General features: G+C 39.2%; 1 protein-coding gene across 1 annotated transcript; it reads right to left on the bottom strand.

Moving 5' to 3' along the window:
- Positions 1-7,948: 7,948 nt before the first annotated feature.
- On the bottom strand, positions 7,949-13,200 carry LOC139174340 (uncharacterized). The gene is made up of 4 exons (XM_070764638.1): positions 13,194-13,200; positions 10,972-11,124; positions 10,020-10,127; positions 7,949-9,075 (listed from the first exon to the last, which is right to left on the bottom strand). The coding sequence occupies exons 1-4, from the start codon at positions 13,198-13,200 to the stop codon at positions 8,675-8,677; spliced, it is 669 nt and encodes a 222-aa protein (XP_070620739.1). The 3' UTR covers positions 7,949-8,674.
- Positions 13,201-23,406: the final 10,206 nt, after the last annotated feature.

Below are 23,406 nucleotides of genomic sequence, written 5' to 3'. Positions count from 1 at the left end.
CAAAATTTGGACGAGAATTGACATGTTATGGGCACCAAAAACGGTGGCAGAACAGATAAGAGAGGTCGAGATAGACGTTAATACATGGGCTGATCATAACCCAATAGTGGTCTATATGACGATGAACAACAAACAGAACAACTGGCGGATGAATAGGTATATATTAAATGATAAGAAATATAAGGATTGGATTGAAAAGGAATTAAAAATATTTTTTGAAATTAATAAAACATCAGACACTACTCCACAGAACTTATGGGATACAGTTAAAGCGTATATAAGAGGTTTAACAATATCTTATACAGCAAAACACAATAAGGAAAAGAAATTAGAGTACTTACAATTAACAAATGAACTAAAACAATTAGAATCCTTATCGCAGCAACATATTAAGAACAGAGATCTAAAGACAGAAATAAATGTAATTAAACATAAAATCAGAGTTATAGAACAAAACCAACTAACTGAAAAGATCAAAAGAGCAAAGCAACATTATTTTGAACATGAAAATAAACCTGGCAGATGGCTAGCGTATAAACTTAGAAAACAGAGTCAATCAAAATTAATCCAAAAATTAGAAGATAAAGATGGTAAAATAAAATATGACACAGAAGGTAAGGCAGACATTGTGTATAATTTTTATAAAGAATTATATGCTAAAGATCATGTTATCGAAGATGAAGTTTTTAACTATTTAGAGGCTTCAAATTTACCACAAATAACAGAAGATCAACAGGCCACCATGGACGGACCAATAACAATGGAGGAACTCTTAATAACAATTAAAAAACAGAAAAACAACAAGGCTACAGGCCCAGATGCCATACCTGCAGAATGGTACAAGATAGACAACGAAACAATAAGAAACCATATGTTAGAAACTTTTAATTTATGTAGACTTGAGGGAAAAATTCCCAAATCTTGGTCAGAATCACTGACAACCTTAATACATAAACAGGGTACAGAACCAGAAAAGATTAAAAACTATAGGCCTATATCACTATTAAATGTAGATTATAAGATCTTTATTGCCATTTATGCAGAGAGACTCAAAAGAGTTATAAATGGAATAATACACCAAGACCAAAATGGGTTTCTTCCAGGGAGACAGATTAAAAACAATATTAGAGCTGTAATAAATATACTAGAGTACTATGAACAACACTCAGACAAGACGGCATCTTTAATGTTTTTGGACGCTCAAAAAGCCTTCGACAACGTTAATTGGATATTTATAAAAATGCAATTAAATAGAATGAGATTTGGCCCAAAATTTGTTAACCTAATAGATACCATATATTCAAAACAAACAACGAATATAATATTGAATAACAGTCAATTACCAATACTTGACATAAATAAGGGAGTTCGCCAAGGATGTCCTATATCACCATTGCTATTTATTATGACCCTTGAAACCTTATTAATTAAAATAAGAGCGGACCCCAAAATAAAAGGTTTAACCGTAGGAGATGAAACTTACAAACTCCAGGCCTTTGCAGATGATCTAATGTTTATAATTGAAGAGCCGATTACAACAGTTCCTACCTTACTACAAACCATTGAACAATATGGAAACGTAGCAGGTTTAAAGATAAACAAAAGCAAAACACATTACTTGACTAAAAATATGAATAAAACACTAGAAACGAAATTAGAAAGTATTTCTGGAATAAAGATTGTAAAAAAGGTAAAATACTTAGGAATAAATTTAACAGCGAAAACAATAACATTAAAAAATGATAATTATATGAAATTACTAGCAGAAATTAAAAATGACTTAGCAATGTGTAATAATTTGAAAATATCTTTCTTAGGAAGAATTGCAACAATCAAGATGAACATTTTACCCAAGGTTTTATTTCTTTTTCAGACAATACCAATAAACCCAGGGGGTATCTTTTTAAAAACTTTAACAAACTTAGTTAAAAAATTTATATGGCAAGGTAAAAAAGCAAGGATAAAAATGAATTGTTTAGAAGATATTAAAGAAAGAGGCGGATTTGGCCTTCCAAATTGGAAACTATATTATCAGGCCGCTGCATTAACATGGCTTAGAGATTGGATAATTTTAGATAACAAAAGAATACTTGACCTAGAAGGACATGATTTAATGCTTGGATGGCACGCATTTTTATGGTATGATAAGGACAGAAACCATTCATATTTTAAAAGGCATACGTTGAGGAAATACTTATTAGAAGTATGGAAAGACATAAAGAAAAATCATTTTTTAAGTATCCCAGACTGGCTAGCTCCTTTAGAAGCAATAACACATCCAAAGTCTATAAAGGATAAGAAAATAATTTATAGATATAAAGAACTATTAAATGATCAGATGAAGCTTAAATCTAGAATTGAATTACAAGAAGAAGGGATAATAATAGATTGGTGGCACTACGCCCAGATCCGATCTAGATATCAGAAGGATAAAACTCTTTACATTTTTAATAAAAGTAAGAATCCTTTAACTACTTTAATTACCACTAATTCAACAAAAATGATAGGGAAAATATATAAACTACTTATCGCTCATAAAAATATAGAGTTGACTTTAAAAGATACTATGATAAGATGGTGCAGAAATATTGGCAAGGAAATAGATATAGACACATGGGAGAAAGTATGGATTAACAATTGGAAAATGACTAAATCAGTTTCCCTAAAAGAAAATCAAATCAAAATGTTTTATAGATGGCATCTCCCACCAAATAGGATAGCAAAAATGTTTCCCAAAACATCCCCAATATGCTGGAAATGTAAGAAGGATATAGGAACCTACTATCATCAATGGTGGACATGTGGTAAAGCAAAAATATATTGGAAAATGATTGAAAAAATATTAAAAGAAATAATAAAGCAAGATATAGATAATACCCCGGAATTTTACTTATTAGGTGTCACAAATCAGACTTATAAGAAAGAAATCTTTTATTTAATTATACACATATTAACTGCGGCTAGAATAATATATGCGCAAAATTGGAAAGGGGAGGAAATCCCCAAGGAAGAAGAGGTCATAGCTAAAATATTAGATTGCGCTGAAATGGATATGATGACAAGAAGATTAAACGATCAAGAGGATACTAAATTTTATGAAACATGGAACAATGTCTATAAATGGATAGATAAGAAAAAATAAGATATATCTTTAGTTCTTTTTCTTTGTATTAGTTTTTACCTAGGTGATAATAATATTAATATTAGCTTAAAAGGACTTTTTGACGATTATGATATAGTAGTGTATGTATGTATAAGTATAAGCAATATACCAAGATGCATAATAGTTGAATTTAGTTTTATTGTTTGAATTGAAGGTTTGACACTATTTTACTATAGTAATTAAGATTATATTAAAGGTATTCTTTGGTAATTACGTTATACTAACCCTACTTAACACTCACATCAAGATCTGTAAAACTTTAACTCAAATTTATTAACTTTTTTTACTATAATAGTTAACATATATTTAATTATGTATTCTTTTTCTATATTTGAATGTATACTTTCATAAGAAGCGGGGGAAATATACCCCCACTTTATGTTTATTGTTTGTATGTATTTGTCTGTTTTTATGAGAAAAATAATAAAAAAATTGGGAAAAAAAAAAAAAAGGAATCAATGTAAAAGCCAATAATGCATGCGATTGGGGAAACCACAGGGCAGGTGGAGGCCCTGTTTCTTCCCGGGAGATTCCTAGAGAGGCCCCATGGAGGCTTCTCCCTACCTTTTCTGGCCCTGTTTTCTCCCAGGAGATTCCTAGAGAGGCCCCACGGAGGCTTCTCCCTGCCTTTTCTGGCCCTGTTTCTTCCCAGGAGATTCCTAGAGAGGCCCCACGGAGGCTTCTCCCTGCCTTTTCTGGCCCTGTTTCTTCCCAGGAGATTCCTAGAGAGGCCCCACGGAGGCTTCTCCCTGCCTTTTCCGGCCCTGTTTCCTCCCAGGAGATTCCTAGAGAGGCCCCACGGAGGCTTCTCCCTGCCTTTTCAGGCCCTGTCTCCTCCCAGGAGATTCCTAGAGAGGCCCCACGGAGGCTTCTCCCTGCCTTTTCTGGTTCCAGTTTCGGAGGCTTGGATGTGTAAGTCGAAAATGGTTCTTGAGAAGAGGCAAAAAAATCTCGAACACCTGGTTCTTATCTAGAAAAGTTTGTAAGTAGAGGCGTTCTTAGGTAGAGGTACCACTGTATTGTGAAATTAAAGAGTTCCATCATGCCTTTTAACTGCTAGTTGGTGTTCAGGGATTTGTTCTGTCAGTCATCTGCTTGTTTGTGGTGCATGGTGGCTATTGTAATCATTACACTGTACGTTGTAGATGGCCCTAGTTTTTTCTCCCTCTCTCTTGGGCTGCCAGGTGTTTTGGTTTACTTACGATGTTTTGAAGGGCTTAATAGCTCTGCTTTTCTTTTTCGCCCATGATTAATTCCTTGTTTTTATATTGCAGTAGAGATCTTTTCTCCATATGCATTTCCCCGCTTCTGCAAATACGAGGCTGATGAGGAAATAGAGCTAAATAAATAGAGATAAATATTCAAGCCAGCTATCTACATTTCAGCCAAAGTTACATCACTAATGGCTTAAGAGACACAACTCACAGAGTGAACTGAAAATGGTATTTAGGTGTTATATCTTTCTCCTTCCCTATTAATTAGTAGCAGGTTAATTAAAATTTTATTTGTTTATATGGTGAATATATATAAGAGCCAGTGTGTTGCAGAGTTAAAGTGCTGGACTAAAAATCTATTAAAACTACTAAAAAAAAACCTTAATCTTTTGGAGAGCACAATCACATCCTTTTTTACATGGCTTCCCACCGGTCAGATAAAGAACAGATAAAAAATCCCTTCTATTCTGGAGAAATTTCCACCCACAACTGCCCATTGGTCTGAAATTAAACATTGACCTTTTATTTATTTATTTTTATTGTATATCAAATCCCAGCGACCAGTTAGGTCCTACAGAGTGGGCCTTCTCCGGGTCCCGTCAACCAAACAATGTTGCTTGGCGGGACCCAGGGGAAGAGTCTTCTCTGTGGCAGCCCCGGCCCTCTGGAACCAACTCCCCCCAGAGATTAGAATTGCCCCCACCCTCCTTGCCTTTCGAAAGCTGCTTAAAACCCACCTCTGCCGCCAGGCATGGGGGAACTGAGATACACTTCCCCCTACGCCTTTAAAATTTTATGCATGGTATGTCTGTATGTATGATTGGTTTTTATATAATGGGTTTTTAACTGTTTTTAGTATTGGATTATTGTTATATACTGTTTTATTACTGTTGTTAGCCGCCCCGAGTCTGCGGAGAGGGGCGGCATACAAATCCAATTAAAATAATAATAATAATAATAATAATAATAATAATAATAATAATAATAATAATAAAAATGGCTTGTTTGTTCAAAGATCAGGTAAACCCTGATCTGTACCACATCAGTCCAGAACTCCGTGAACTTCACTGGTTGCCGATCGGCTGATTTATATGTTTGTTATTAACTCTAAAGCCTTACATGGTTTTGGATCAGATTATTTATGGGGCTGTCTTCTGCTCATATGTTCCAGTGACCGGTCGGGTCACACAGAGTTGACCTTCTCCACGTCCCATCAGCCAAACAATGCCAACTGGCAGGTCCACAGGGAAGAGCCTTCTCTGTTGTGGCCCTGGTCCTCTGGAACCAACTCCCCCTGGGGATTTGTACCACCCCCACTCTCCTCGCCTTTCGAAGGGCATTGGATTGCATTCCACCTGTGCCTTGTGTGTACCAGAAAATCCCTTTGACATTTAAAAAGGGAGCTGTTTCTGTTTTTCTGTTTATAAAAACTTTTGGGTTTTCCTTTTATCGTGTGGTGTGTGTCTTCCTGGACTAATTTACCCTGTAATTACAGGCGGTTGAAACACGCCAGCAGAACATTGGTCAAATGTGATTGGACACCCAAGGCATTTGTCTTTGGTGCATCTGCTCTGTGTACTCACAGAGGAAATGAGAACACACAGTTACTATTGGCTCAGTGCTGCAGTCCAGAAAGGTGGCTACGGTAAGGAGAATTCTTTTTTTTCTTGTTTCAGCGGATGGCTATGCAACTGCAGAAGTTAGGAACATACTTTTACCTTCTTTGGATCCCGACCTGTTTTATGCTTCATCTGATGATATCTCCTGATATCAAAGCCAGTCCAAAACCTCAGAGTTAGAAGGGACCTTGTAGCTCAAAGTGTAGGAAAAGCAAGTAGGATGCTTGGCTGCATAGCTAGAGGTATAACAAGCAGGAAGAGGGAGATTGTGATCCCCTTATATAGAGCGCTGGTGAGACCACATTTGGAATACTGTGTTCAGTTCTGGAGACCTCACCTACAAAAAGATATTGATAAAATTGAACGGGTCCAAAGACGGGCTACAAGAATGGTGGAAGGTCTTAAGCATAAAACGTATCAGGAAAGACTTAATGAACTCAATCTGTATAGTCTGGAGGACAGAAGGGAAAGGGGGGACATGATCGAAACATTTAAATATGTTAAAGGGTTAAATAAGGTTCAGGAGGGAAGTCTTTTTAATAGGAAAGTGAACACAAGAACAAGGGGACACAATCTGAAGTTAGTTGGGGGAAAGATCAAAGGCAACATGAGAAAATATTATTTTACTGAAAGAGTAGTAGATCTTTGGAACAAACTTCCAGCACACGTGGTTGGTAAATCCACAGTAACCGAATTTAAACATGCCTGGGATAAACATATATCCATTGTAAGATAAAATACAGGAAATAGTATAAGGGCAGACTAGATGGACCATGAGGTCTTTTTCTGCCGTCAGTCTTCTATGTTTCTATGTTTCTATCTAGTTCAACTCCCCCCTGCCCAACCAGAAGACCCTGCTCCATTTCTGACAGATGACACTTCACTTTGACAGAAAGGACATTGTAGCAGATGATTTCATGAGCTATGCTTAGGTTGTGTTTAAGGCGGCGTAGTTCTAAGATTTCTAAGACTAGGATTGTAAATCTAGTTGCATCTCTGTTGCAAGTGGAGAACTGTAGGAGTGGAGTATCTCTGGACATTTTATAGAGTGTTTATGTCTGAAATGCAGTGTGGGTTCCAGACAGATGAGCTGTATTTAAGGATTGGTCTGGCAAATGTTTTGTATGCTCTGGTTAGTAGTATGAGATTACCAAAGCAGAAGCGACATTACATCACATTACTGACAAATAGTAATGTTGACTTCTCCATTTTGGTAAATCTGCATCATCATTGATCCTTCTCTTATACTTTTAGGTTACTAACTTCTTGAGCAGGGGTTGCCCACTCCAGGAGAACCCCCAGATTGTGCCTTGGGTCCCATCTGGGGCAGTTCAACCCCATCCAAGACCAAAGACCAGTCCATCTTAAGAGTTTCAGCCTGTATAGACTTTTAGTGTTGGTATTCACTCTCATCAGTACGGATTAACAGATTAACAAAGTTGGAAGGGACCTTGTAGGTCATCTAGTTTAACACACACACACCCAAGCAAGAAATCCTATACCATGGCCTGCACTGGCTGCCGATCAGTTTCCGGTCACAATTCAAAGTGTTGGTAATGACCTATAAAGCCCTTCAAGGATTTCGGACCAGAATACCACCAAGACTGCCTTCTGCCACATGAATCCCAGTGGCCGATTAGGTCTCACAGAGTTGGCCTTCTCCGGGTCCCGTCGACAATGTCGCCTAGCGGGACCCAGGGGAAGAGCCTTCCCTGTGGTGGCCCTGGCCCTCTGGAATCAACTCCCCCCGGAGATTTGAACTGCCTCTACCCTCCTCGCCTTCCGCAAAATGCTGAAGACTCACCTCTGTCGCCAGGCGTGAGGGAATTGATGCCCCCAATTTTTCTGACTCCTGTATTACAACTAGTTGGATTGAGTGTGTATGACTGTGTAGTAGATTTCCTTTTCAAACCAATGTCTTCCGCCGAGGGAGAGAAATATTTAACTGCAGGTTTTTTTTTAAAAAAAATAACATTTTATTGTAAAACAGATTATAAAGATGGAGTCCTTCGAGATTTGGGCAGCATACAAACTTAATAAATAATTTAATAATTAATAAATAAATGCAGGGAATACACTGAGAACTTGAATTTAACTTTAAACATTATAATCGAAAGAGGAATTAAAAATACAACCACTCAAGATAACAGGATTATAAATTGAATTCATAAGACTATGATAACAGCAATAAGAACATTATCTAATCTAAAGTAGTACATATATACAGTAAAGCTGAACATTATGTTAAAAGGAATTCGAGTTTCAGATTGAATTTAAGTTTTGAACATGAATTTAACTTTTGAATTTAACTTTTGAACTTGAATTTAACTTTAAATATTACAATTGAAACCAAAATTAACAATACAACCACTCAAGATAACAGGATTATCAATTGAATTCATAAAACTATAATAACAGCTATAATCTAAAGTAGTATATCTTAATGTCCCTTAATGATCATAAGCCCAACCCCAAACGTAGCCATGCGCTCCCAGCCTATAAATTTGCTATTGGAGAAGCCCAAGAGGATGACCGGCAAGGATGGCCAAAGCTAGAAGACGTCCATTTCTTCCTCAAAGTCCTCAGTGATCCTCATCCTTGCCAGTAACGTGCAGAAGGCGGCCATTTTCCTTGCCAGCTGAGCCTCTTGTTTCAACTTTTCCCATAGGGGCCGCTGCTCATTTGTGATTTGTTGAGAGACCTCCAGGTCGGGGGGGTGGCGCTCTCCAGGACTGAAATGTGTCCCCTTGATAGGGGGGTGGTGAAATGTTAATGGAGCGCCCAACGTTTGGCCCTAAGCCAGCTGGCTTCGACCCCAGGCTGGTGGGCTTCCAAGCAGCTGCACCATGGGTGCTCCAGTCCATGCTACTTGGAAGTGCTGAAGACCAGTCCTTTGGGGAAGGTGGGATTATGGCAGTGGGGACCTGCCTCTCTTGGCTTTGGGGCTGGCTCTTCTCCACAGCCGAAGAGGCCTGGCCTGCCGTGGAGTCTTCGGAAGAGGAAGAGTAGTCCCAGGGTTCATCCGGCAGATCTGAGTCATCGGAAGAGGAAGAGTCATCCCAGGGTTCATCCGGCAGATCTGAGTCATCGGAAGAGGAAGAGTCGTCCCAGGGTTCATCTGGCAGGTCTGGTAGGACTCCGGGAAACGCCACCTTTGGGTATTCGTGGACAGCCAGGAGTTCGGTGGGCATCTTGGGCTGGGGGAGATCTGAGTCATCGGAAGAGGAAGAGTCGTCCCAGGGTTCATCTGGCAGGTCTGGTAGGACTCCGGGAAACGCCACCTTTGGGTCTTCGTGGACAGCCAGGAGTTCGGTGGGCATCTTGGGCTGGGGGAGATCTGAGTCATCGGAAGAGGAAGAGTCGTCCCAGGGTTCATCTGGCAGGTCTGGTAGGACTCCGGGAAACGCCACCTTTGGGTCTTCGTGGACAGCCAGGAGTTCGGTGGGCACTTCCATCTCCTCCTCCTCCTTGATGACTTTCTCTGGAGGTTCGTCTGTCCAAGCCATTTTTCTTTTTCCCTGTTGCACTTGACCACCATCTGGAAAGGGAGGAAGAAAAATACTGTTCAATGTCAGGAGCTCCAGCACCACATTGAACTGAACCTTTAAGCCTGCCAAGTGAGGTCCTTCATGGTCCTCTGGGAATGGGGAGAAGCATGGCCCTACACCTGCCCAATATGAACCCCACCTCTCTGAAATTAGAAAAGAAGAAAGGAAGGAAGGAGAGAGAGAGAGAGAGAAAGAAAGAAAGAAAGAAAGAAGAACAAAGATAGGAAGGAAGGAAGGAAGGAAGGAAGGAAGGAAGGAAGGAAGGAAGGAAGGAAGGAAGGAAGGAGAAAGAATCCCTGTTTGGAGGATACCAACTAGGTTGCTTAGACAGAATATGAGCTACTTTTGGGCTCCCGCACTTCTCCCACCAAGATGCTCTATCCCACTATCTCCCAGCTATGGATTCCCTTCTTAAGGGTCCACCAGCCTTGAAGCCCAGGATCTGGTATGAAGGCTAACAAGGGCCAGGGAATACCTGGCGCCAAGTGTATTTTGCACTCACCTTCCGAATACTCTTTGTCCTCCTTGAGCCTTTTTCTGGGAGGCTCCTTGTCCCCCCAACGAAATTTTCTTTTCGAACCATCTGGAAAGGAAGGAAAATACTATTCAGTGTCAGGAAAATCACCCAGGAGCTCCTGTACCACACTGAACCTTTAAGCCTGCCAATTGAGGTCCTTCATGGTCCTCCAGGTAGAAGGAGATGCATGGCCCTACAGCTGCCCAATATTAACCCTCCTCTCTGCATGTAGAAGAGAAGAAAGGAAGGAAGGGAGGGAGGGAGGGAGGAAGGCAGGAAGGAAAAAAGAAAGACAGATATAAAGAAAGAAAGACAGAGAGATATCAAGAAAAAAGGAAGGAAAGATAGAAAGATAAAAGTCAGAAAAACAGAAAGACAGACAGAAAGAAAAACAGAAAGAGAAAAAGACAGAAAGACAGACACACAGGGAGAAGGAAGGAAAAAGAAAGGAAGAAAAAAAGAAAGGAAGAAAAAAAGAAAGAAAGAAGGAAAGAAAGAAAGAAAGAAAGAGGGAGGGAAGGATGTGCGGAAGGAGAAAAAAGAACCCGAGTTGTTGAAGCATGGAACTCATTACCTGACTTGGTAGTGTCAGCTCCTAACCCCCAACATTTCTCCCTTAGACTATCCACGATTGACCACTCCAGGTTCCTTAGAGGTCAGTAAGGGACGTGCATAAGTGCACCAGTGTGCCTTCCGTCCCCTGTCCAATAGTCTCCCCTTATCTCATTTATCTTTTCTTCCTTTCAAATATGTTCACTAAAGAAAGGAATAGAAGAAAAGATATAAAATATCTTTTCTTCTATTCCTTTCTTTAGTTATATTACTACAGTACATACCTATTCTCTTCAATGTGTATTGTGTATTGGACTAAATAAATAAATAAATAAATAAAATAAAGAAATAAACAAACCTGAAACCTGATGTAGGAGAGAGGAGGGTCCGGGGAAGTTGTCCAGGGTGCCAGGAAGGGTTGAATAGGGAGGTGGCAGAGGTGGGTGGAAAGACTGAAGGGAGGCGGAGACGGGAGGGTTGAAGGCAGCCAGGTTTTGGAGGTGCGCTGGATCTGTAAAAGACACCCAAAGAAGGACAGAAGTCAGAAAATGGATTTTCGCTTTCTATCGGAGGAGATCTGATGTCCTGAATTGGATCCAGGTCCTCATTATGTCCAGGATAATAATAATAATAATAATAATAATAATAATAATAATAATAATAATAATAATAATACAACCACAACAGAGCTGGAAGGGACCTTAGAGGTCTTCTAGTCCACCCCCTGCTTAGGCAGGAAACACTAAGCAGGGGGTTGACTAGAAAACCTCTAAGGTCCCTTCCAGCTCTGTTGTGGTTTTATTATTATTGCTATTATTATTGTTGTTGTTGTTGTTGTTGTTATTATTGTTGTTGTTATTATTATTATTATTATTATTATTATTATTATTATTGTCAATACAACACAGCAAATGAGATCACTATGCTGGATTTCGTATTTCATCCTCAGTTGGGCGCTTCCCAAGCACCTAGGACTGCGTGATGTAGCGGCGAATTATGTTTGCCGATCCCAGTAAAGCGGCCTTTTGCAATTGACAGATGGAGATTTTGTCAATTCCAATGGTTTTCAAATGTCCGCTGAGATCCTTTGGTACTGCGCCCAGCATGCCAAGGACCACTGGGACCACTTTCACTGGCTTATGCCAGAGTCATTGCAGCTCGATTTTTAGATCTTTGTATTTCACTAATTTCTCTAACTGCTTCTCCTCAATTCTGCTGTCTCCTGGGATTGCGATGTCGATGATCCATACTTTCTTTTTCTCCACGATCATTATTATTATTGTGATTATTATTATTGTTGTTATTATTATTATTATTATTATTATTATTATTATTGTTGTTGTTGTTGTTGTTATTATTGTTATTGTTATTATTGTTGTTGTTGTTGTTATTATTATTATTATTATTATTATTATTATTATTATTATTATTGGCCATTAATGCAGGGGGGGGATGGCTTTGTGCCTGGAGGGGGGAATAGGTGCTTAGCCCCTCCCTGGGCTATTACTATTATTATTATTATTGCTATTGCTATTGCTATTACTATTATTATCATTATTTTTTATTATTATTGCTATTACTATTATTATTATTATTATTATTATTATTATTATTGCTATTGCTATTGCTATTACTATTATTACTATTATTATTTTATTATTATTATTATTATTATTATTGCTATTATTATTATTATTGCTATTATTATTATTATTATTATTATTATTATTATTATTATTATTATTATTATTATTATTTATGCAGGGTTGGGGGATGCAAGCTGTACACAGATTAACTGTTCTGACTGTCAGGAAATTCCTCCTTAGTTATCCAGGTGGGTGGGAGGTTATGCACCTATTCCTCTCCCAGACACAAAGCCATCCCCCCACCCTGCATAAATGGCCCAGAATAAAAGGGATAGGTAAATGAGTGAGTAAGAAAAGAGCATTTTTCTTCTTTGGACAAAATCTGTGGAAGGAGACCAGGTGGTTGAGGGATCATGTAGTTTAGCCATCCTGAGTCCCATCCTGAGAGCTTTGAGAGATGTAGCCCTGCCTGCACCCTCCTGATCTTAAGGTCCTTCCCAAAAGAGATACTTGGGGACTCAAAAGTAGCCCTCCCCAAGTAGATATTCCTGTAGATTTTTAAAAAGGGCTCCCAACTGTCTTCTTGGCCCCAGACAAACAACGCAACGTAGTTCAGCCTGATATTTGGTTTCTGTTTTCTGACACCTGTTTCTTTCCCTCCCCCTGTTCCATGAGTCCCCCTCCTAAACCTTTGAAGTGATGAGAAAATCAGTTTCCATCAAAAACTACATTGGGAAATATTTCTTGGAAGTGGGCATGAAACTCTACTGAATACAGGGCCATAAACCAAGATAAACAAGTCAAGAACTTCCCAAAATTGGACTGAGAGATGGCTCGCCCCACTGGTTTTCTTCCGACTTGCTCCCTATCGAGGTTCCCATTTCCTCCCCTTGGGTAGCCCACCCCCAAACCTCTTCCTTTCCCCAGATGTGCTGTGCGTCTAACAACCTATTGGCCTTTCAGTGAGACTGAATTCAGGGTCCCCAATTCCTACCTGCCATTATGGGGAAAAAGCTATAATTTGAACGATGACAGAGATGGATGCTGCCTCTAGCCTGTCAGCGTCCAGTAAAGAGTGGATGGATGTTGCCTCTAGCCTGTCAGCGTCCAGTAAAGAGTGGCCAGTAAAAATTCAAAAGTGTGTACTCCGGTCCCTATGGCAACCCTGGACATTCCGAGATGCCCAGAATCTTCAGAGTAGAATCTGATGATGTAATGTGATGTCACTGCCTGGAGCACATCAGCGCGTCAGAAAAGAAGACATCCAGGCCTTCTCTAGACCAATCACCTTCCCTGGTGGAAGTCCATCTTCCCTTTTGCAGAAGCAAGAAATAGCCTTCATTCGGCCAGTAGAGGACCACTTTATTAATTTTTTGTTTGTGTATTTATTGCTTTATTGATTAGATTAGATTTAGATTAGATTTATTGGATTTATATGCCGCCCCTCTCCGCAAACTCGGGGCGGCTATTGATATTTATTGATTTATTTGTACGTTTGTGTACTTACTTACTTAATTCATTCATTCAAATGAATGAATGAATGAATGAATGAATGAATGAATGAATGAATGAATGAATGATTCATTCATTCATTCATTCATTCATTCATTTGACTTCTACACTGCCAAAGGACTTAGGGTGGCTTACAATAAAATATAAATAGAAATACAAATAGATACAGAACAATAAAAAAGTCAAATATAATCCAAAAGTACAGAACCCCATATTAAAAGGAAACCCATGAAGTCCTTGGAGAGGGGGGGCATACAAATCCAATAAATAAATAAATAATAAATAAATAAATAAAACAGTCATAATCCCATACATACATACCATCCATACCTTCCCTGGTAACCTCTTATCACTTTCAGGGATGTAGGGAAAAGCTTTCATTTGGCCAGTAGATGACCTCTTTGTTTGTTTGTTTGTTGGATGGTTTTGTCAAGTATGTATTGGTGGTATAACGTTTTGGCAGTTTAATGCTTCCAAATGTAAAATAATGCACTTGGGGAAAAGGAATCCTCCATCTGAGTATTGCATTGGCAGTTCTGTGTTAGCAAAAACATCAGAGGAGAAGGATTTAGGGGTCGTGATTTCTGACAGTCTCAAAATGGGTGAACAGTGCAGTCAGGCAGTAGGGAAAGCAAGTAGGACGCTTGGCTGCATAGCTAGAGGTATAACAAGCAGGAAGAGTGAGATTGTGATCCTGCTATATAGAGTGCTGGTGAGATCACATTTGGAATACTGTGTTCAGTTCTGGAGACCTCACCTACAAAAAGATATTGACAAAATTGAACGGGTCCAAAGACGGGCTACAAGAATGGTGGAAGGTCTTAAGCATAAAACGTATCAGGAAAGACTTCATGAACTCAATCTGTATAGTCTGGAGGACAGAAGGAAAAGGGGGGACATGATCGAAACATTTAAATATGTTAAAGGGTTAAATACGGTCCAGGAGGGAAGTGTTTTTAATAGGAAAGTGAACACAAGAACAAGGGGGCACAATCTGGGGTTAGTTGGGGGAAAGATCAGAAGCAACGTGAGAAAATTTGATTGGACTGAAAGAGTAGTAGATGCTTGGAACAAACTTCCAGCAGACATAGTTGGTAAATCAACAGTAACTGAATTTAAACATGCCTGAGATGAACATATATCCATCCTAAGATAAAACACAGAAAATAGCATAAGGGCAGAATAGTTGGATCATGAGGTCTTTTTCTGCCGTCAGTCTTCTGTTTCTATACAAAGATATAATAATATTTATATACATGATACTAGTAAAAGAGAAACATTAGGACAGGAGATGGAAGGCACATTGGTGCACTTATGTACACCCCTTACTGACCTCTGAGGAATCGGGGAGAGGTCAACAGTGGAGAGTCTAAGGGTAAGGTTTGGGGGGTTAGGTGATAATACTACGGAGTTCCAGGCATTAACTACTCAGTTACTAAAGTCGTATTTCCTGCAGTCAAATTTGGTGCGGTTTACTTTAAGTTTGTATCTGTTGTGTGCTCTTGTGTTGTTGTGGGTGAAGCTGAAGTAGACGTTGACAGAAAGGACGTTGTAGCAGATGACTTTATGGGCTACGCTTAGGTCGCGTTTAGCAGTTCAGCAGTTCAGATCTCACCACCGGCTCCAGGTTGACTCAGCCTTCTGTCCTTCCGAGGTGGGTCAAATGAGGACCCAGATTTGTTGGGGGCAAGAGGCTGGTTCTGTAAACTGCTTAGAGAGGGCGTTAAAACCACTACGAAGCGATATATATTGTATTTGTATTGTATTTATTAGATTTGTATGCCGCCCCTCTCCGAAGACTCGGGGCAGCTAACAACAATATAAAAAGACAATGTAAACAAATCTAATATTAAAAACAATCTAAAAAACCCCAATTTAAAGAATCAGTCATACATACAAACATACCATGTATAAATTGAGTCCGGTAATGAGTTCCACGCTTCGATAACTCGATTGTTGAAATCCTATTTTTTACAGTCAAGTTTGGAGCGGTTCGTATTAAGTTTGAATCTGTTGCGTGCTCTTGTGTTGTTGCAGTTGAAGCTGAAGTAGTCATTGACCAGTAGGACGTTGCAGCATATGATCTTGTGGGCAATACTCAAATCGTGTTTTAGGCACCGTAGTTCTAGGCTTTCTAGGCCCAGGATTGTTAGTCTATTTTCGTAGGACATTCTGTTTCGAGTGGAGGAGTGAAGGGCTCTTCTGGTGAAATATCTTTGGACATTTTCAAGGGTGTTGATGTCTGAGATGTGGTATGGGTTCCAGACAGATGAGCAGTAGTCTAGGATGGGTCTGGCAAAAGTTTTGTAGGCTCTTGTGAGTAGTGTGAGATTGCCTGAGCAGAAACTGCTTAGGATCAGGTTAACAACTCTAGAAGCTTTTTTGGCGATGTTGTTGCAGTGGGCTTTAGCACTTAGGTCATTCGATATTAGTATTCCAAGGTCTTTTACTGAGTGTGGGTTAGCAGTGAGTGATTGTTTATTCAGTTTGTATGTGCGATTTGGATTATTTTTGCCTATGTGGAGGGTATAGCATTTGTTGGTTGATATTTGAAGTTGCCAGGTGTTAGACCGGTCTGAGACAAAGTCCGGGTCTTTTTGGAGAGTGAGTGTGTTATCAGTGGTGTTGAAAAGTTTCACATCGTCGGCAAAAAGAACACAGTTGCTTTCGATATGGTCACAGAGGTCATTAATGTAGAGAATGAAGAGAGTAGGACCTAGTACGCTTCCCTGGGGAACGCCGCTTATGACAGGGGCGGGGGTGGAGATGGCGCTACCAATTTTGACAATTTGTTGCCTGTTTGACAGGAACGCGGTAATCCAGTTGTGGAGGAGTCCTGAGATGCCATAGGATTTGAGTTTTAGGAGTAGTTTGTCGTGGACCACTGAGTCGAAGGCTTTGCAAAAGTCTATATAAATATATATTTATAAATATATAAAAGTCTATATATAAGTCTATATAAACATGAGCAGTAAAATACACAGAATCAATGCTTAAAATAATAATTAGTGATATTTCTTTGATACGTTAAACATTCAGAGAAAAAGAAAATGCTAACAATGCTTTTAGTGTATATTTTTTTATCCTATTCTTTCCTAAGCTAATTAAAATTAACTACACATGATTTTCTTACTGGAGCCGTACACTTGGGCACACCGCCTGCTGCCCGCCGCTGAATGGAAGAATAGGATATTTACTATATAAATGAAAGTGGGCTCATTATCTTTCAGATATATCGCAGAAACATATATGTCTTTCAGCCAATCAATGTGATTTTCATAGCCAAGACAAGGCAATACACAGCCCATTGTTTTTCCTACAAATTTAATACAGGAGGTATTTTGTTGCGAGGTTTCAATAAACACATCTTTGATATCATATGTTTGCAATGACGGATTGTTTGTTTTAAGCCCAGAAACATTAATAGTTATTAATTAATATCCTGCCTGCCTTATAATCTGATTAATGGTTTATTTGCCAATAGTAGTCTATGATATCCACCTGCTGTCAGTGACATTTATGGACTCTACATATTTCCGGAGCTTGGTGGATGAAAATAGATCGAATGCTTTTATTGTGGGCTGTCTGTCCATATTTTTTTAAAAAAATAAATCTTTATTAAATATATACATTAAAATAACAGAAAGGAAAAGAGAAAAACAAAAAGAAAACAAACGTACATATAACACTTGTACAACCGTACATTAAAAAATGATCAGCTAAGATAATGCATACATATCCTGTAATAATATTTATTATCACTATTTAAATTTGTCCTTATTTTGTAGGCTACTTCTTCCAGTTAGAAATGGTGATTAAAGAATAGTCATTTGAATTGAATTGAAGTTTGGAACAAACTTCCAGCAGACGTGGTAGATAAATCCACAGTAACTGAATTGAAACATGCCTGGGATAAACATATATCCATTGTAAGATAAAATACAGAAAATAGTATAAGGGCAGACTAGATGGACCATGAGGTCTTTTTCTGCCGTCAGTCTTCTATGTTTCTATGTTTCTATGAATTACATTTGGGTGCTATATTAATTTCAAGGTTGTTAGGGGAAGCTTCACATTGCTAATATTCTACAATGTTTAGCTATAACTTTAACACTTGTTTTCTAGAGGTGTACTTAAAACAATGTGTCTTCAATATCCATATTTGTAATATAAATAATAATTATTATTACCATTACCATTACCATTATCATTATCATTATTATGTCAATACAACACAGCAAATGAGATCACTATGCTGGATTTTGTATTTCATCACCAGTCGGGCACTTCCCAAGCACCTAGGACTGCGTGATGTAGCGGCGAATTATGTTTGCCGATCCCAGTAAAGCGGCCTTTTGCATTTGACCGATGGAGATTTTGTCAATTCCGATGGTTTTCAAATGTCCGCTGAGATCCTTTGGCACTGCGCCCAGCGTGCCAAGTACCACTGGGGCCACTTTCACTGGCTTATGCCAGAGTCGTTGCAGCTCGATTTTTAGATCTTTGTATTTCACTAATTTCTCTAGCTGCTTCTCCTCAATTCTGCTGTCTCCTGGGATTGCGATGTCGATGATCCATACTTTCTTTTTCTCCACGATCACAATGTCTGGTGTGTTATGCTTCAGAATTCGGTCAGTCTGAAGTCGGAAGTCCCACAGTAGTTTTGCTTGCTCATTTTTGACCACTTTTTCGGGCTTATGATCCCACCAGTTCTTTGCCACTGGTAAATGGTAGTTCCGGTAGAAGTTCCAGTTATTATTATTATTATTATTATTATTATTATTATTATTATTATTAATTAGATTTGTATGCCACCCCTCTCCGAAGATTCGGGGCGGCTCACAACAATAACAATACAATATAATACAAATATAATATTAAAAAGAACAAGTTAAAACCAATTATTACTAAAAACAATAATGGCTCATGTTTGTATGGTAGTCTAAATGTTTTTTGTCAATGTTGCAATGTATCCCCATTTTTTCCCCTGAATAGAGTTTAACAAGCAATTTTTCCAAGTATGCAAAATGTGCATAAAAATTATTTTTCCCCTACTTTGGCCTCTTCCTCTTTCCATGCAGAAGTGGGCATGTATCTAAGATACAATTAAACATAACAACCACAAACTGGTGATTTTTGGTTTTTTTTAAACGTAGCATTCCAAAATATATTCTTTTGAATATTTTGGGATGCTTTTCCTGGGACCTGCTGAACTGTGAAGAAGCAACACTGAAGGCAGAAGGTAGCTCTTCAACCTTGGTGTTCTGTCTGGGTCACTCCAGGAGCTATGACCAACCCAAAAAGATAAGCCAGACACACCGGTAAAAGGCAAATGCAGTTTATAAAATTCAGGAAAAACACAGTTAACAGAAAATGTCCTTACAAACAGGAAAACGCTGGAACTTCAAATATATACATGAAGGGAATAGTCCATGCAGCAATACAGGATTCCTGCTGCCAAGACGAGGCTGTAGATAGCAAACATACACCTCCCACGGGTCTTCCAGACTGCTGGGCCACAAGCCAGGAACAGAGACGCCGAGCATCAAAGAAGGTCACCGCAACTCCAACTGATAACACTCCACATGGCTTCAAGAGCTTGCCTGCCTTTTAAACCCTTCCCTGCTAATGAGGACCACACCCAAGCCCTGCTGTTCCTAATTCAATGCTGGTAATATTTCTTTAATTGCTCCTTCCTTTGATCTGAACGTCTCTGTCGCATGTCAATGACGGCGTGGGCTTCATCACCTAATTGAATATGCAAGATTTTCTTTTTAAAACGATTTGGAAATTCTTTCCTTGGGGTATTGGAGGCTAAAACGTATCAAGAATGGTTGCTGGAACTGGGTATGTCTTGTTTAAGGTGACATGATAGCAGTGTTTCAATATCTCAGGGGTTGCCACAAAGAAGGAGTCAAGCTATTCTCCAAAGCATCCCAAGGCAGGACAAGAAGCAATGGATGGAAATTAATTAAGCAGAGAAGCAACCTAGAACTAAGGAGAAATTTCCTGACAGAACAATTGGAATGGAGTGGAATAGAATAGAATAACAGAATTGGATAATAATAATAATAATAATAATAATAATAATAATAATAACAACAACAACAACAACAATAACAATAATAATAATTGGATAATAATAATAATTGGATGATAATAATAATAATAATAATAATAATAATAATAATAATAATAATAAAAAAAAGTTGGAAGGGATTTTGGAGGTCTTCTAGTCCACCTCCCTGCTTAGGCAGGAAACCCTACACCACTTCAGACAAATGGTTATCCAATCTTTTCTTTAAAAACTCCCAATATTAGAGCATTGACAACTTCTGGAGGCAAGTTTTCCCACTGATCAATTGTTGCAATTGTCAGGAAATTTCTCCTTAGTTCTAAGTTTCTTCTCTCCTTGATTAGTTTCCACCCATTTCTTTTTCTCCCATCCTCAGGTGCTTTAGAGAACAGCCTGACTCCTTCTTCTTTGTGGCAACCCCTGAGATATTGGAATACTGCTATCATGTCTCCCCTGGTCCTTTTTTTCATTAAACTAGACATACCTAGTTCCTGCCAATGTTCTCTCTAATTTTCTTTTGGTGTGGGCAGAAAAGTATAGTGTCTGAGCGACAGTCCCTTTGGGACTGGGCGGCATAGAAGTATAAACAAACAAACAAATAAACAAACAAATAAATAAATAAATAAGAAAAAAAATCCATTTTTTAATTAAAAGAAATTAATAATAAAACAAAACCAAAATCCATTACTATTATTACTATCTTCTCTTTTTCCATCCCTGTCTCCTCCCCCCTTGTGTGTGTGTGTGTGTGAACTCTTGAACCATTTCCAATAACAGGTGAGCTATTGGAAATGGTTCAAGAGTTCACACACACACACACACACAAACGGCTGGGGGTTTTTTCCTCTTATTATTTGGGTGCTTTTTACCATATGCTTTAAATCAAGAGTCATTTCTCTCTCTTTCTCTCTCCCCCTCTTGCTCTCTCTCTCTTTTTCTCACTTTCTCTCTCCCTCTCTTGTTTTCTTTCTCTCTTTCTATTGCTTTCTTTCTTTCTTTCTCTCTCTTTCTTTCTATCTCTCTTGCTTTTTTTCTCCTCTCTCTCTTGCTATCTCCCCCCCATTTCTCTCTCTCTCTCTTTCTCCCTTACTTTCTCTCTCTCCTCCTCTCTCTCTGTCAGCGAGGGGGCTGCGAGAGCGCTTTCTCCGAGCGCTTCGGGAACACCTGCCCTGCCTCTACTGCAGCCCCCTTGCTGGAAGTCTGGGACGAAAGTGCTCCCAGCGAAGGGGCTGCGAGAGGGGAGGGGCGGGCATTCCCGAAACGGACGGAGAAAGCCCTCTCTCGCAGCGAAAGCGCTCCCAGGAATCTCTTTGTGGGAGGGATTCCCCGTTCGGGTTGAAGTTCAGGTTCGGCCGAATTTTGCATAAAGTTCATCCGAACTTGATGAACCCGAACACCGTTGGGTTCGCCCATCACTAATTGTGATTAGAAAGGGTAGGTAGACTATGGAAAGAAGGAAATTTTTTTCTTTCCTTAAAATTGTTAATTTTTACTTTGTTAAAAAAAATATTTAATAAAAACAAAAGTTTACGGGGAAAGGTGGTTCCTGCAACCATTAACCAGATTGGCCTCCAGAATTTGTGGATGACCCAACACTGGAAGTTTTTAAGAAGAAATTTTATTTATTTATTTGAAATAGCATAGGTTTCCCTGTCTTAGCAGGGTGTTGGACTTGAATGTTGGACTTGAATGCCTCCAAGTTCCCTTTCACCTCTGTTATTCTGCTCTGTTATTGCAACAGGGGAATGATGGCCCAGCTACTTTTTTTCTAAAGATACTCCAATTTTAGCTGGTTGCTATTCAACAGCTGTTGTATCTAACAAATATCGCCGTTTGAAAAACTATTGCTAAAAAAAATTAGGAAGTTGATTAAAAATCACCATGAAAGCAAAGACTATATATGAAAACTTCCGCAAACATAAAATGTTGCCATTGAAAAAGTATTGGCAAAAAAGGTATTATCAACCTCTACATTAGTTGAAATGCCTCCTAATTAAAACACTTCCTTTGCTAAGTTAATATGGGAACAACATGGGAAGTCCAAAGAGAATCTGAGAAAGATTACTTTTGGTACAGTTTATAGGGAACGGGCGGGTTCTGTGTTTATATGTTTAATATTGGCTTGCTATCACTTGGGAACTATCATTAGGTTCAAATACACACAGTGATAAACATTTTAAAGATCAGCATTCAAGCAAAACAAACATTTTTTTTCCTTTTTGGATGATTAGGCAGACCATTAGATAAGTTGCAAAATATTGTCTTTGTGTATGCAAACTGCTGTGAGATCATAGTATGAACAAAAACAGAAAGACTCTGAAAAAATCAACAAGAATTACCCAGACAGAAGACTGGCTGGTGAAGGGAAGAGAACGAGGAGAGAAGGTAAAAATGACTTGATTAGAAAAAGGACAGTACAGTGGTACCTCTACTTATGAACTCAATTCATTCCGTGACCAGGTTCTTAAGTAGAAAAGTTTGTAAGAAGAAGCAATCTTCCCCATAGGAAACATTATAAAAACATAGAAGACTGACGGCAGAAAAAGACCTCGTGGTCCATCTAGTCTGCCCTTATACTATTTCCTGTATTTTATCTTACAATGGATATATGTTTATCCCAGGCATGTTTAAATTCAGTTACTGTGGATTTACCAACCACGTCTGCTGGAAGTTTGTTCCAAGCATCTACTACTCTTTCAGTCCAATCAAATTTTCTCATGTTGCTTGTGATCTTTCCCCCAACAAACCCCAGATTGTGCCCCCTTGTTCTTGTGTTCGCTTTCCTATTAAAAACACTTCCCTCCTGGACCGTATTTAAGCCTTTAACATATTTAAATGTTTCGATCATGTCCCCCCCCCTTTTCCTTTTGTCCTCCAGACTATACAGATTGAGTTCATGAAGTCTTTCCTGATACGTTTTATGTAAAAGCAAATAATGTGTGTGATTGAGGAAACCACAGGTAGGGTGGAGGCCCTGTTTCCTCCCAGGAGATTCCTAGAGAGGCCCCACGGAGGCTCCTCCCTGCCTTTTCTGGCCCTGTTTCCTCCCAGGAGATTCCTAGAGAGGCCCCACATGTTTATAATTTATGTGAAAGGACCGCCCTTTGCTTGCAGCGCCGCTGCGGTGTCCTTTTTCGTAAAAATAACAATGTTTATTTTTACGTGAAGACCTCCCTTTGAAGGAGCTGGGAAATCCCTCCCATGAAGAGATTCCGGGGGCGGAACTTTGACATCACCGGCAGGTTGCTAAGGACGCCAAGGTGGTCACTTCCTGGATTCCATGGAATCCAGGAAGTGATCACCTTGGCGTCCTTAGCAACCTGCCGGTGACGTCAAAGCTCCGCTCCCGGAATCTCTTTGTGGGAGGGATTCCCCGTGCGGGTTCGGGTTCGGGTTCATGTTCGGTTCGGGTTCGGCCAAATTTTGCGTAAAGTTCGTCCGAACTTGCTGAACCCAAACACCGTTGGGTTCGCCCATCACTAATTGTGATTAGAAAGGGTAGGTAGACTATGGAAAGCAGGAAATTGTACCATGTCATACAGAGAATGAACTAGATATAAATGCTGTTAAGAAGTTGTTTCTTTATCTTTTCTTCTTCCTCCTCCCACCCCCATTTTCT

Source organism: Erythrolamprus reginae, chromosome 11 (assembly GCF_031021105.1).
Source record: "Erythrolamprus reginae isolate rEryReg1 chromosome 11, rEryReg1.hap1, whole genome shotgun sequence".
In the NCBI taxonomy this organism is placed as follows: domain Eukaryota; kingdom Metazoa; phylum Chordata; class Lepidosauria; order Squamata; family Dipsadidae; genus Erythrolamprus; species Erythrolamprus reginae.
This window is presented reverse-complemented; position numbering and strand designations above follow the sequence as displayed.

What these genes read in the sequence shown, in the direction of transcription:
- LOC139174340 (XM_070764638.1), bottom strand. An exon ending in TCTCCTACATCAGGTTTCAG is followed by an intron (nt 10,128 to 10,971) that starts GTTTGTTTATTT and finishes CTTCCTTTCCAG; the next exon opens with ATGGTTCGAAAAGAAAATTT. An exon ending in CAAAATACACTTGGCGCCAG is followed by an intron (nt 9,076 to 10,019) that starts GTATTCCCTGGC and finishes CCGATGACTCAG; the next exon opens with ATCTGCCGGATGAACCCTGG.